The 14,904-nt window shown below is 52.6% G+C and overlaps 1 protein-coding gene across 1 annotated transcript in view; it reads right to left on the bottom strand.

The window, feature by feature from the left end:
• The window catches only part of Ttc34 (tetratricopeptide repeat domain 34), an 18,367-nt gene extending 4,261 nt beyond the window's left edge, over positions 1 to 14,106 (bottom strand). The window contains exons 1-7 of the mRNA XM_021201308.2: positions 13,332 to 14,106; positions 8,123 to 8,918; positions 6,386 to 6,611; positions 4,960 to 5,164; positions 3,795 to 3,961; positions 3,054 to 3,327; positions 2,173 to 2,387 (exon numbers count right to left, since the gene is read on the bottom strand). Of these exons, the coding sequence (XP_021056967.2) occupies positions 2,173 to 2,387; positions 3,054 to 3,327; positions 3,795 to 3,961; positions 4,960 to 5,164; positions 6,386 to 6,611; positions 8,123 to 8,918; positions 13,332 to 14,106 (2,658 nt within the window). The remainder of the gene's footprint in view (positions 1 to 2,172; positions 2,388 to 3,053; positions 3,328 to 3,794; positions 3,962 to 4,959; positions 5,165 to 6,385; positions 6,612 to 8,122; positions 8,919 to 13,331) is intronic.
• Positions 14,107 to 14,904: the final 798 nt, after the last annotated feature.

Raw genomic sequence — 14,904 nt, 5'->3', positions numbered from 1 at the left:
GCATGATTCACGTGGCTGCTGGGTACAGATAGAAAAGATGAAAAAGAATAAAAAAAAAAAAAAAAAAAAAAAAAAAAAAAAAAAAAAAAAAAAAAAAGCTTAAACACAGACTCAGTCTCTCTAGCTCTGCGCCCCGCCCCTCCCAGCTCGGGGAGGGGCAACAGCCCTGCAGACGCAGGCGCAGTACATAAGGACCAGGCTGGGGGCGGGGAGGGGGGCGGAGTAGTGAGACTGCTGCGTGGCAGGAAGCTAGGAAGGTCACTTCCGGATTGGCCCCTGTTGCTGGGCAACCGAAAGCTGCCTTGCCAAACCTATTCCCTGGTGTCTAAGACCCCTAGGGTTTGGGATTTCGCCAGTGTTTTCCTGATTCTCTCCCTTGGAGCTCGGGAACCTCCCAAGCGCTCCACCTCAAGTCCCCATTCCCTGCTTTAGCTCCAGGACTGCCCCCTCCCCGACCTCAGGAACTCAGGGTTCTCCAATCCTAGGGCTTTGCAATCAGGGTTCCTTTCCCGACCCTTTTGAAGTTTCACGATCTCATTTCCCCACCCCGCTTCAGTTCTGGGATTCCTATCTGGCACCAGGACCTCAACGACAACCCTGGCCCCACTCAGGATTCCCCAGGCCCTGAACCCGTGTAAGCTTGGGGACTCTTGCCCACTTTCCCTGGATGTTCGGACACTATCTTAGCTCACAAGCCATGTCCCTGGCCCTCCCTGCTCCGAGGCTTTAATCCTTAGAACTCTATATTATAGAACACCATTTTATAGCATTCATAACCTACAGCCTAGACAGTCCCCTCAGTTCAACTCCAGCCAGCACCACAGCCCTGTCCCCCTTTCTCAGGCAGCCAATCCTTTGCTTTAGGAAGCATTCAACAAGGTTCAGCCAACGCTCCTGTTTCAGCCACTCTCTGATAGGCCCCTTTCCATGTCACTTGACTGGCAGAACTCAGAACAATTGACAGAGGAAGGCACTTGGAGGGACACTTGTCTTGCCCCGTGTTAACTCTTGACCTGGGTCCCTCTGACCCCAAGGCCTAAAGCCTGGACCTGTTAGCATTCTAGGCTCCGCCCCACAATTACCTGGAGTGATGCTTTGTATATGCCCCGCCCAGGGAGTGGCACTATGTGAAGGTGTGGTCCTGTTGGAGTAAGTGTGGCCCTGTTGGAGTAGGTGTGTCACTGTGATTGTGGACTTTAAGACCCTCATCCTAGCTGCCTGGAAGCCAGTCTTCTGCTAGCAGCCTTCAGATGATGATGTAGAACTCTCAGCTCCTCCTGTACCATGCCTGCCTGGATGCTGCCATGTTCCCACCTTGATGATAATGGACTGAACCTCTCTGATCCTGTAAGCCAGCCCCGATTAAATGTTGTCCTTTACGAGTTGCCTTCCAGAGGTCCTGAGTTCAATTCTAAGCAACAACATGGTGGCTCACATGATCAGATGCCCCTCTTCTGGTGTATCTGAAGACAGCAACAGTGTACTCACATTAAAAAAAAAAAAAAAAAAAAAAAGAGTTGCCTTGTTCATGGTGTTTGTTCACAGCAATAAAACCCTAAGACACCTGGCAACATACAGGTGTGCCTGACTCAGTATAAAAGGAGCTGTTTGCCCCCTCCTCACTCTCTTACTCTCTTCCCTTCTGTCCCTTCTCTCCCTATTCCCCTCCCCCTCTTCTCATCTTCATGGCCAGTCTCTCTCTCTCTCTCTTCCCTCCTCAACTTCCCTCCCCATCCCCTAAATAAACTCTCATACTATACTCATCGTATGGCTGGTACCTCAGGAGGAAGGGATGTTTCCGCATGGGCCCCCAGAGGCACCCCCTTCCACCTTCCACCTCACCATACCGTGCCTCTATAAACATATCCAGGTTCTTTCTTTTTGTAAAGCACAACAGAACCTGTATGCTCTGATCTGGGTCCTGGGGTGGGCCTTGTACCAGGATGAGGTTCCTTAGCCCCAGCTACCCGTGGCTTGCATGCACAGCAAAGAAGCAGGGATAGAATTTCCTGAGATCTCCCTTGGCCAGGTCCGGGGCTGCTTACTCCACTCATTCCAAACCCAAGGAAGCCAGCTAGCAGCAAGAAGGGAAGGGCTGCCTGGGGTAAATGTGGATCTGAAGCTCGTGGTGCTGGGGCAAGGTCAGCATAGGGCTTGTAGGCTAATACTTACCTGCCCGAGACTCTGCCGCTCTGGGGAGTCAAGGAGGCGTAACAGGAAGCCGAGGTCCTGAGTATCTCTCTCTGCCAGGCACTGCAAGCCATGGGCAGCAGCTGACACATCTCCCTTTTTAAGCTGGAGCAAGCCTCGCCGGGCCTGGGCAGCCTCTGATGATGGGGTGAGGTGTAGCACTTCTTGCAAGTGTGTGCCGGCCTCCTGATACTTGCCTGTGGGGACCAGGGAAAGATGTTCAATGAGTGTAGGTATGGCTGGGATGGAGGCATGCTCAGGAAGATGGGCATCTACCCTTGGGGGAACTACTTTGATAACCCCTACTCTGTCTTGGGTGGAGTCCAGTTGATGGGTGCAGACTTAGCTCGGGTAATAACAGACCTGAGGGGCAGCCCCCTGAAGTCTTTGGAGGGCAAAGGCAGGTTACAGAGAGAGTCCCTTCAAACAAGGGTGACAGAGACCTACAGGTTGCAAGTGGATGTACAAATCCTTCTTGGGGTCTTCCCTCTGCCAGCAGAGGGATGTGACTTGAAAAACCAGAGGGTAAACCCAGGCAGTGGTAGGACACAGGTTTAATCCCAGCACTCAGGAGGCAGGGACAGGCAAATTTCTAAGTTTGAGGCCAGACTGGACTATGGAGCAAGTTTCAGGATAGCCAGAGTGACACAGAGAAACCCTGTCTCAAAAAATATATCAACCAATGAAACAAAGAAACAAACAAACAAAAATCCAGAGAATTGCCACTCCACAGGCCCCACAGGGGTTGGAGGATTTGGAGTGTTAGAAGCTGGAGCCTAGGGTTCTTTCTCCACTTCACAGAGAGTAACACAGAGGATTGGGAATGTGGCACAGAGACCCATGTCCCCCGCCCTTACACATACCCAGCCCTGTAAGAATGTCTGTGAGAAGCAGGCGCCAACTGGGCTGCGTAGCATTTATTCCTATCAGTGCCTTCCCCATGGCAAGGAGGCCTTGGGTGTCCTCTTCCCTGAGGGGCACCCCAGGGCACCCCAGACCCTGGTTCAGGAGGACCCGGCAGCGAGTGTACAGGCCCTGGGTAAGGGACAACTGAACTTCTGTCTTCAGAGAAAGGATCTCGGGAATAACAGTGTCCCAGTCAAGCTTCAGGGCGGAGGCCATGTCATCCACAGCTTCCTGCAAGGAAGGAGAGCCCATGAGTGTCAGAGTGGGAGAGATCATTCTCAGGGCTCCGTTTGCTCTCCCTGGAGACTCAGAAGGTCGGTCCCACCCAGCTTTCTACCTTCTCTGCTCCAACTATCCACGGCCTACCCACCACCCACATTCACTGTGGAATTATTTAAGAACCACTAGCTGTCCCTAGGGCTTGTACACCTATCCACACAGACTGAGGTATTGGAGCATGAAAGGCAGGATTACTCAAAGGTGAATCTGTGGGAATGTGGCCTTTGATCCCTGCAAGTACTTGTAGGGGGATGGGGGGTGGGGGGTGAGGGAGAAACATGGAGTCCTGATGTACACCCTGAGGGCTGGAAGGCCTGATCTTGCTCACCCTCCTTCAGGAGAGGAGGAAGGCAGCACCATGGTCTCCCTCACTCCTGCTTGCCCAGCCCCAGGTGTGTGTGTCGGGGATGGGCTGGCACCTGCAGCTGGTCCAGGGCCAGATGCACGAGAGCTCGTCCACACAGAGCTTTCACATTCCCTGGTTCCTCCCGAAGTATGGTGTTGAAATCAAACATGGCTGTCTTCTTCTGACCCAGGAGCCCGTAACAGCGGGCTCTGACAAGGAGGGACTCACTGGTTCTACTCCCTGAAGGAAGAAAATGTGGTCAGGCACAGCTCCGACTGGCTCTCTTGTCCTGAGTCCCATCTAGTGCTCAACCTTGGTGGGCATGGGGACGCAAGGTCCACCCTGGGGAGCAACCACCCCACTGGGTACAGAGACAGAGACAGGTAGCCAGGGTTAATGGCCACAAGGCAAGAGAAACCCAACCAGGACGGTGAAGCCTGGGAGTACTGGCAGATGGTTGAGGTGTTTAAGGAAAGTCTACGACTCTGTTTTGGGGGAGTAGGCAGGGGTTGAGTAGGACACGTTAGGCCAGGGTAGAAGCACAGAGGAGGTGCAGTATGAGGCTCAAGGTAGGCTGCAATTCCCAGTGAACTCTGGGAAGGAACTCTGAAGGAAGAAAATGTGGTCAGGCACAGCTTGACCACCAAACAGAATGCTTCTACCAGACTCCTCCTGTATATCTGTCTGGTATCCCCCAGGGAACCACACATGACCTGCAGGGATCAGTTCACTAACCACTTCCCTCCCATGGGCTCTCTTCCACTTACTCTGAGGAGGAGCAGTGGAGAGATGCCAACTCACCACAATCTGCATGATCACACTACCCCCAGCCCTGGCCACGTCACACACTGAGTCACTCCAGCACACCCAGGGCAGGCCTGCTGCAACCCAGATGGGATGGCTTGGTGACCTGTGGAGGTCAGGTGTGGCCATACAGAACCTGTCACTACTGTGAGAGGCTCAAGGGAGCCAAGGTCTGGCCTACACCTCATCATGGAGCATGCTGGGGAGGGCAGTCCAGTGTCTCAGTTAGCCCAGGCCCTCCTCAAGCCTTGGTATGTTCATGGACAACCAAGGATTCCAGTACTAGGTACTCTCTCTTGGTGAATGGTCCTATCTTGTCCACACCCTGGAGGCTCCAGGGTGCAGGATATTTCGGAGCAAGCTTGTTCACAAATCCCACGTGCCCCATGCATCTGGCACAGGACTGGACCCCTGAGGCTGGCGGGGGTTCCTACCTGCAGCAAAGATGGCCAAAGAGAGATAGGCGATGGCTTCCCTTGTGTGGGCCTCGCTGTCTGATCCACCTGGCCGAGCCCGCAGAATGCTTAATGCCCGTGTGTGGCAGTGGTCTTGCAGCAGCTGCAGGTCCTCATGATGGAAGATGTCCAGCGTGTGCTGGAGGCAGGCAGTGTCTCCAGACTGGGTTACCTTCTTTACTAGCTGTGGATGTGAGATCAGAGTCATTGCAGTCCTCTCCATGGCCCCCTTTTCTTCCTATCCATGCCTGGCTCTGTTTCTACAAGCCTAGGGTCGGGGGAAGCTGTCTATTCTGAGCCCTGGAAGGTTTTCCATGAATTGCAGCCCCAGCCACTTAAGCCTTTGAAGGTGTGTTTGTCTCCATCTTCTGTGCCTCCTCCAACAAGGACAGGGATGGGTGGGTGGGGCGGCAAGGAAGCACTGGGCAGAGCAGAAACCCACTCTGTAAAATGACCAGGTGGGATGGGGCTCTCCTTTCCCTGAGTCGCCTGGGTGGAGACCCCACTCCAACATGCTGATCCAAGAAGGCTTGAACAACAAGCATATGCAAGGGACCTTCAGAACAGCATGTGACAGGAACTCAGAAGGTGTAGACCAAGAGCCAAGGGTCTGACAGGCTCTAGCCAGGTGTCCTCAGGCAGACACAAGCTCCTTCCTCCATGACTTCAGTCTGGGAAATGAAACATTGTTTCCCATGGGCCTGGTATAGACTCCCATCCCTGATAGAAAATCATCCTGGTTGTTCCAGGGTGATCTTTCAGTGCAGATTCCCTTCCCTGGTAGAAAGGGATTGGTTGATTCTAGGGTGATCTTTCTACCTACTTGTCTGCCCAGGGGATCAAGATTCCAGCCAGGGCAGAGAAGAACAAAGAGGCTGGCTGGTCCCTCAGCCCAGACTTTGAGACCCGAAATCCCCCAGAAACAGGACCTCAGTGAAAACAGAAAACCCTACAACACCTAAGTCAGGTCCTAAACTCTGCCATTCCAGGGGAGGGTTCTCTGAGGCCAGCAAGCAGGGTCAAGCGTCCTGTAAAACCCATGCTTCTATCCCAGGCTAAGTTATGTTCAAGTCCAGCTTATCTGAGAGGATTGAGTAAGAACTCAGCCTGTGAAGCATTGGTTTTTGGCCACTTTTCATTACACCACAGCCAAAGCAAATCGGAAGCAACTATGTAAGCAGGAACCTCCCAGGTCCCAGGGACCTCAGCCAATTCCCTCAACAATTTACAAAAGCAGGCGCAGACGAGGAAGCTGAGGGTCAGAGAGGCAAGGGCTGGATATAGGTGGTGAAGTGGGTCCTACCTTTTCCACGAGGCCACATGTATCTGGGGCCACGGGATACATAGTGTCCCTTGAAATGCTGTGTTTATTCCTCCCTGCACCAGTCCACTTGGGCTGACTCACCTGGTTGGCATCATAGCAGAAGCCCCTCCTCAGCTGAAGCAGGGCCAGCCGCACCAGCACAGGGGCTGCCTGGGGCCTCTGGGAAAGAGCCACCAGCAGGGATTTGTGAGCATCATCCAGACGGCCCAAGCGGTACAGGGCATCAGCCACCAAGAGGCAGGAAGTCTCGTCCTCTGCATCCATCCCAAGTAACAGCATGGCCAGCTGGTATACACCATAGGCATCCCTATGGAGAGGGTGGCTCAGTGTGGGACAGGCCTTTTCCTACATCCCCTCCATTGAGGTCAGGCCTCAGGTAAATCTTGTTTCCATCCATGCCTATAGTCTGGGTAGTCCCTTTTCCTAATGAGCTGCAGAGGAACGATTCCTAACCTGCTCCTTCACTCTCTCTCTCCCTGCTCCTACCATCCCACCGGGCAGACACTACACAGAAGTAGGCACCAAATCTGCCTGAGGACCCCAGCAGACTCCACCTCAGTTTCCTTTTTTGTAAACACAAGAATTGATGGTTTAGCTTTGCTGGGTTCATCACAAAGAAACATAACAGCAATTCACACCAGGGCAGAGGAAGCTCATGGGGAGGTGTGGGGTGTGGACTGGCAGTGGAGGGGGAGGGCTAGGCAGCAGGCGGTGCACACACCAGGCAGCAGTGTGTCATATGTGTCTAGGAGGGTAGGGTAGGCAGCTCTTGAAATCAAAGACCCTTCCTTGGAGTTTCCCACTGAGCCAGAGCTACATTTGTCTCCCTTTTAAGATAAGGCATTGTGGAGATAAGGTGTCACAAATGCGTTTAGCAACAAAGAGAAACTTAAAGCTCATTATCTACTACAGGTGGGACAAGCTACAGCTTCAGCAAAAAACTCCGTATTTTGAGACATTGTGCACAAAAAGAAACAACCCGAATTATACACCGCAGGGAACTAATGTTCAAGGATTTTGGTTTTTTTCCATTTAAAAAGGAAAAAGTGTGTGTGGTGGGGAGAGGGCAGAGAGGCGGCTCAGTGGTTAAAAGCACTGGCTGTTTTCCCAGAAGACTGGGGTTCGATTCCCAGCATCCACTTGGTGACCACAATTGTAATTTCCAAGAGCTGATGCCCTCTTCTGGCTTTTGCTGGCACTGCACACATGCGATACACATACAGGCCAACAAAGAAAAAAAATAAAAACAAACAAACAAACAAGAAAATTATTTTAAAAATTGTGTGTGAGAGCATGTGTGAGTATGTACGTACACGAGGGCAAGTGCCCCTGAAGGCCAGAGGCATGGGATTCCTCTGAAGCTGGAGTTATAGGCTGAGGTGAGCTACCTAAGGAAGGCTGCTGGAAACTAGGCTCCTATCAGCACTCAATCTTAACTGTTAAGCCATTTCTCCTGCCCCCTGCCCCTTTCGATTTTGACTTTCTGGTTTGTTTGCATTTTGTGTTTTTGAGACAAAGTCTCACTTGGTATGTAGCCCAGGCTGGCCTGGAATTCACTGTGGAGCTCAGGCTGTCCTCCTGCACCAATCTCCCAAGTGCTGGGGTTGCAGGTATGAGTCAACACCTACAGCTTGTTCCTAACTTTAAGGGGAGAACGCCCACAGGGCACCACTTTCTGAGACCCAGGATCCTGAGACCTCAGCCCTGGATCCAGATCCCGAACTTGGCATAGGGAAGCCATCTAGAGGATTTCAGCGCAAATTTCTATCAGACTTTTCTTGCTAGCTTCCCCACCTCCGGCACGGGGCAGGGTCTCACCCCTCCAGCGCCTGCGCAGACTTCCCAGCGTAGCTGGGCGAGCGCAGCAGCATCTTGCGACCCTCCTCCCGCAGCACGGTCAGCAGCAGCCCACGCTGGTTCCAGGGCACGTAGGCCTTGGCGATCAGCAGCGTCTCCTCCGGCCGCAGCCGGCAGGCGGTGACATAGTCCAGCGCGCCCAGGAAGGCGCTGCCCGCCAGCACGCGCAGCAGCCCTCGGCCGCACAGCGCGCGCACGCAGCCTCCCGCGTGCGGCGCCGCGCGCTCCACCACTGTCTGGAAGTCCTCGCGCGCGCGCCGCGCATCGCCCGCATGCAGCGCGCAGAAACCGCGCAGTGCTAGCAGCGGCGCGTGCTCTCCCGCGTGCTCCCCGGGACGCCTGGGACGGAGGAGGCGCTCACACTGCGCGCGAGCCCCCGCCACGTCCCCGGCCAGCAGCAGGCACTCAGCCAGGCGGATGCCCAGCGCTGGTCGCCGTCGGGCAGGTGCCACGCGGAGCAGGACGCGAAGCGCGCGCGTCACGGGAACCAAGAGTTCGCGGTCCGCATCACAGCGCAGCTCGCCGCGGCTTCGCACAGCCTCCAGGAAGCGGGCAAAGCCCAGGTCCGCGGCCTCTTGCGCCTGCGCTTGCAGGCGTTCGCGGTCTTCCGCGGACAGCAGGGCCTGGAACTGCCTCCGCGCGCCGGCGGGGCTCTCACGGAAGGCCTCCTGTAGGTCCCGCAGCATGTCCCCGGCTGGTCCATCCTGGAAGAAGGTGGCAGCCGCGCGGGTGACTAGCAGGGCCGCCAGGTGCTCACCTACAGACAAAAACAGGTGTGAGCCTGACTTCCTACACCTCTCTATGTCAGCTCAGGGCATCTGCCCAAAGTCTGCTAGAATCCAGGGCTCCAGAGAACCACAAGGATGACTCCGAGCCCATGGGCACCCGTAGAGTGATGCTACAGGACTTGTCCCAGCACCACAGCCAGCAGCTCCGGGTGCCTCCCAGCGCTGCTCCCCCAGTGACTTGTAGGCATCACCTCTCAGCTCAAATGGAAGTTTATATTCCTTTCTGCCCTAAATTTTAGTGATGGGCTTTAGTTTCCTTTTCAGGGATGTAGCCCCACCCAACCCATTCTGTGAAGCTGGGGTTCTGACTCTGACTTTTTAGGGTCACCAGTCCTGGACATTTTTGCTGTTCTGCCTTCTTGGAATTCAGCAGTTGTTTGTAGGAAACAGAGACAGTTAGAGGGTCCAGAATGGAGGCGCTCAGTTATCTGAAGTCCTTACCTGAAGAGTGGGTGGACTAGGTGTCTGCCCCCTCCACATTGTTAAGAGGGAAGTTAAAGTTATGGACACTCCCCAGGGTCTGAGGATGGGTGTGGGAAGCACACTGCCACATGCCCGAGGCCAGCGAAGAAACTACAAGCAAACTGGTTGAGAAACTCACTACCACCAGTGTTCCCTGCCCAGTCCTGGTGGCAGAAGCCAAGGGTGGAAACAAAACGTTGTGAACAGAAGGGTCAGCCCAGAAGCAGCCGAGGCTCCCAGCAGCTACTGACGTCACACCCATATCTCCGTCCAAGAATACAGCCACACAATACATTTCTTAATTGTCCCACAAACCAGTAAGGCTGTAGCCATTTTTTTTCAGTTTTGCTTATCAGAGAATCTCTATTTTATTTTAAATTTTGTCGACTCTTCTCCAATCTCTACAATGCTGACTTTTCCCACTATTATTTTACTTCTCAGCTAATTTCCATTTTGGGGTGGTGGTGGTGCTGGATATCAAACCCAGCTCTGTGTACACATTAGGCAAACACTTCACCACTGGGTTATATATCCCAGCTAGTCCTTTTAAAATTGTACACCAGACATTTGAGTGATGCTTCATAGAGACTCTGGATTTAGTTCTGTGCTTCAGAGGAGGGCTGAACTTTGTCTTAGTAACCAGTTGTGTTGTCTACATGCAAACTTCAAGTTCTGTCTGCCTTCAGAAGCAAATTCTCTTTTTAGTTCCTGCAGCTGCCACCTGATGCTTTACACCGACCATCTTGTCTTTCCTGCCTGTGTTCAGTCCAGCAGTCAGCCACAGGAATTCATCCCTTCTGTAACCCTTCAGGACTTGGCTTCCCAGCTTCCCACTTTATTCAGCCCCGAACACTCTGACATCTTCTCAAGCCAGTAAAACCCTGGCTTCCAGTTGTGCACATGACTGCACAGAAGAAAAATCTCCAACCTGCAGTCTCACCTCATGTAGCTCCAGTTTTATGCATCCAGGCAGTGACCACCCAACACTTTCAGGCACTGGCTTTTGGTAGTTTGTCCAAATTAGGAGGCTGTTGCCTGTGGGGCAGCTGCCCTGTCAGATCAGCTGATCTTTCCCAGGACAGATTCTGCTGTTAGCCTTAGCAGTTTTGACAGCCCGGGTCTTCTAAAGTGCTATCTCACTGTTTTCATTTTCGTTTTTTCTAGGGTTCACTAATTTTCTTTCCAATTGTCTGTGTCCAAAGGAAATACTTTTCCGTTGTGTTAATTTGCCTCCATTGCGTTGCCATGGTGATGACGATTTCCCACATTTTTTGCTTGCTGTCTGTGTTTTCTTTTTGGGGAAAATTCCCCCCCCCACTTCCTTTATTCATTTTCCTTGCTGATATGTGGGAATTCCACAAATACTTTGCATACGGTTGTCTTTTCTGCCATTGTATGTTTTAAAAACATTCTTCTCTCTGAGAATTGTCCTTTCATCTTTGTACAGGTGTGTGGGAAAAACTTTAAAATTTTAATTTTATAAAATGTATTATATTTTCTCATTGTCTCTACTTTTGTATCTTTTTAAAATAAATATTATTTATTTATTTATTTTATTTATACAAGTACACTATAGCTTTCTTCAGACACACCAGAAATGCATCAGATCCAGTTACAGGTGGTTGTGAGCAACCATGTGGTTGCTGGAAATTGAACTCAGGACCTCTTAACTGCTGAGCCATCTCTCCAGCCCCTACTTTTGTATACTTAAAAAAAATACTTAGCCCCTACTTTGTATCTTTTAAAAATATTTATTATTATTAATTTTGAGGGCGACAGGGTTTCTATATGTAGCTCTGGATGTCCTGGCACTCATTCTGTAGACCAGGCTAGCCTCAAACTCTGAGATATGCCTGCCTCTGCCTCCCAAGTCTTGGGCCTAAAGGTGTGCACCACCTTGCCAGGCTGTCCTGTATGATGTAATGCACTTTTGCCTGCCCAATTGTCCTATATGATGATGTAATACATGTTTGCCTGCCCAGCTGTCCTGTATGATGTAATGTACTTTTGCATGCCCAACTGTCCTATATGATGATGTAATGCATTTTTGCCTGCCCAGCTGTTCTATCTGATGATGTAATGCACCTTTGCCTGCCTAGCTGTCCTTAATGCACTTTTGCCTGCCTGGCTGTCCTGTATGATGATGTAATGCACTTTTGCCTGCCCAGCTGTCCTGTATGATGATGTAATGCACTTTTGCCTGCCCAGCTGTCCTGTATGATGATGTAATGCACTTTTGCCTGCCCGGCTGTCCTATATGATGATGTAATGCACTTTTACCTGCCCGGCTGTCCTGTATGATGATGTAATGCACTTTTGCCTGCCCGGCTGTCCTGTATGATGATGTAATGCACTTTTGCCTGCCCAGCTGTCCTATATGATGATGTAATGCACTTTTGCCTACCCAATGCATCAGAGCCAAGACCTGGAGCTTTCCAGTTCTCTCCAGCTGATTCCTCCCTTTATCTTGCCGGTGTCCAGGTCCCCGGGAACCCTGCCACTCAGCAGTCACTTTGTCCCTCTTACCACATCCCAACAAAGGAGCTTTGTGTACTGGCCCCTGTGAGACCCTCTGTTCAGCCAACCACAGACTGAAATCCACAAAACCCGGCAAACAGAAAGAAACCTTCTCTTTATAATTTGGTTATCTTAGGTGTTTTGCTATGGTAAGAGAAAGCAGGAAGCACAGGGTTACGGCCCCAGCCAACCCCTCTGTGGTCAAGTCTTCAAGGCTAACTCTTTAAATCACTCGTCGCCCGCCGTTAGTTAACTATGTCCACAGTCCTGCTACAAATCTCGTCGCCCACCGTTAGTTAACTATGTCCACAGTCCTGCTACAAATGACTCAGTGGGCTCTCCCACTGCAGCGCTTCCTCCCAGGTAAGGGCGATGGTCTCCTGGTGAGAGTACAAGGACCCTTGAGAGATGGCTCTGGTCTGGACCATCCCTACAGCTTCCCAGCCTCCACTCTTGTTTCTTAGCCTCCCAACCTTTCCAGCTCCCATCCTGTCCCTCCAGTCTCTGCTTTCCCACTCCCTCAGTCTCCCCCCAGCCCCCCCAGCCCTCTAGGTTCCAGCAGGTCTAGCCCCCTTCTGGTTCCCGAATCACAGTCCATACACAACAATGGAAGAAGCATGTTCACATCAGTTTGAAAACGCTCTTGTGGTTTTGTTTTGTTTTGTTTTGTTTTGTTTTTTTTGAGGCAGGGTTTCTCTGTATAGCCCTGGCTGTCCTGGAACTCACTTTGTAGACCAGGCTGGCCTCCAACTCAGAAATCCGCCTGCCTCTGCCTCCCGAGTGCTGGGATTAAAGGCGTGCGCCACCACGTCCGGCTCTTGTGGTTTTAAGAGTAAAATCCAGACACTTCCAGGCCCTGGCCTGCTGCCATCTCTTTCCCTTCAACCAGTGACTATTTGGTGGCAAGAACATTTCTAGCTTTCTTCCCAAGGGCATTGGTATATGGTTTCTTATGCGTGGACTCTGAAAAGTCACTTATCCTGGAAAGCCTTCTCCGACTGACAGCCAGATTTGTGCCTTGCATTTAATAAGGCAAGATTCTTTTTTTTTTTTTTTTTTTTTTTGAGACAGGGTTTCTCTGTGTGGCCCTGGCTGTCTTGGAACTCATTCTGTAGATCAGACTGGCCTTGAACTCAGAAATCCGCCTGCCTCTGCCTCCCAAGTGCTGGGATTAAAGGCATGCGCCACCACCGCCCAGCATAAGGCAAGATTTTTGTTTGCTCCTTTTTTGGGGGGGGGGGAGTTTCTCTGTCTTTTCACTGTGGTGTCCCCAGCCCCGCCCCCACCCCCGCCCCAACCCTAGTACCAGACCCAGCTCTGGTCCCACCATAGGCAGGTTTTAGCTGTGGCTGGAGTGACTGTCATGGCTCTTGGGGAATGTGACTTGTGAGTCACTCTCCTACCTTGGGGTCTACTCCCTGTTGAGTCAGGCTGAAGGTCCCGGCTGCATGCTGCCCTGCAATCCTCAAACCGGCCTCTGCGAAGCAGAGCTTCTGGTGACATGGCACCCATCCAGCAGCCTCTGGGGTCCAGGGCCTCCAGAAGTCCCCGGCAGTTGGTATCTTGCTGGCTGGCGCTGGTTTTCGGGTGTCCTGAGAGGTAGTTCTGGAGGGTGCCAAGCAACCTGGGGAGGTAGGGCTGCTGGTGGCTACGAATGAAGGCCACTGTCCGGGTTGCACTGGAGGCAAAGTTCTGAAGATAGGCAGCTATGCCCTCTCTGGCCCGGTCCACAGACAGGACCCAGGCCAGGGCACGTGTCAGCTGCAGCTCCAGGGCCTGCTTGGAGTGTGCATCCAACAGAGTATTACAGCGCTGCACCACCTCCATGTGACGCCCTTGGGCCAGCAGGCCAGCCAAAAGGTACAGGACAGTGGCAGGGTGATCTGGGCAAATGGCACCGAGGAAGGCAGAGGCCAGTGGCCCAGTCAGGGAGACTACCGTCATGCCATCCCAGTGGATAGCAGGGATCTGGCTGTCCCCACAACACCAGGACTCCAGGGTGGCCACCACAGGTGCCCCTGGCGACTCAGCCAGGAGAGCCCGTACATGACGCACGGCTGAAGGCGCATGGCAGCTGAAGGCGGCCAGATAGAAGGCTGTGGCTAAGGGCAGCTCCTCCTGGGCCAGGTGTTTGTCCCCCTCCTGGCAGAGGCAGGCTACGAGCTCCTGAGCCGACATCACGGCCTCAGTCCCCACTGGCCCATGTTCAGTCTTCCTGGGTACCTGCAGGAAGGGAATTGAAGTTAGTGTCCGAATTGTCATGTTCAGCTTGAGCCTGGTCCCAGAGTCCTCAGAATCTGTGCAGACCCCGCTATGTGGGACCTGAGACCTGGCCACTGAAGAAATATTTGTGGCACACTCTCAGCAGGTAGTGTCCATAGCTGGGCGTGGGCTCTGCTAGAACCTGTCGTGTTGGGTTTCAAGTTACTCTTCTCTTGAGACTTGGTTTCCTCCGTGTTGAGTGGGATGGGACCCTGCCTACTCAGGTCAGCCTAAGAGGGTTTTGGTGTTCAAGCTGGGAGGAAACTGAATGCTTAAGAGATCGGGGGCCAGGGCAGGCTCTGGGACACCTGGTCCTGTCTCAGAACTCCAACCCAGCACCACACCCCTACCTACCTGCTCATGCCTGGGTGATGCAGGCTGAGGGCTAGGGTCAAGAAATGCCTGCCAGAGGATGGACCGTCTAGAGACTACCCGACCCGGGGATCCATCCCATCATCAGCCACCAAACCCAGATACTATTGCACATGCCAGCAAGATTTTGCTGAAAGGACCCTGATATAGCTGTCTCTTGTGAGGCTGTGTCAGTGACTGGCAAATACAGAAGTGGATGCTCACGGTCAGCTATTGGATGGAACACAGGGCCCCCAATGAAGGAGCTAGAGAAAGTACCCAAGGAGCTGAAGGGGTCTGCAACCCTATAGGTGGAACAACAATATGAACTAACCAGTACCCCCAGAGCTCATGTCTCTAGCT

This window comes from Mus pahari, chromosome 6 (genome assembly GCF_900095145.1).
Source record: "Mus pahari chromosome 6, PAHARI_EIJ_v1.1, whole genome shotgun sequence".
Taxonomy (NCBI): domain Eukaryota; kingdom Metazoa; phylum Chordata; class Mammalia; order Rodentia; family Muridae; genus Mus; species Mus pahari.
This window is presented reverse-complemented; position numbering and strand designations above follow the sequence as displayed.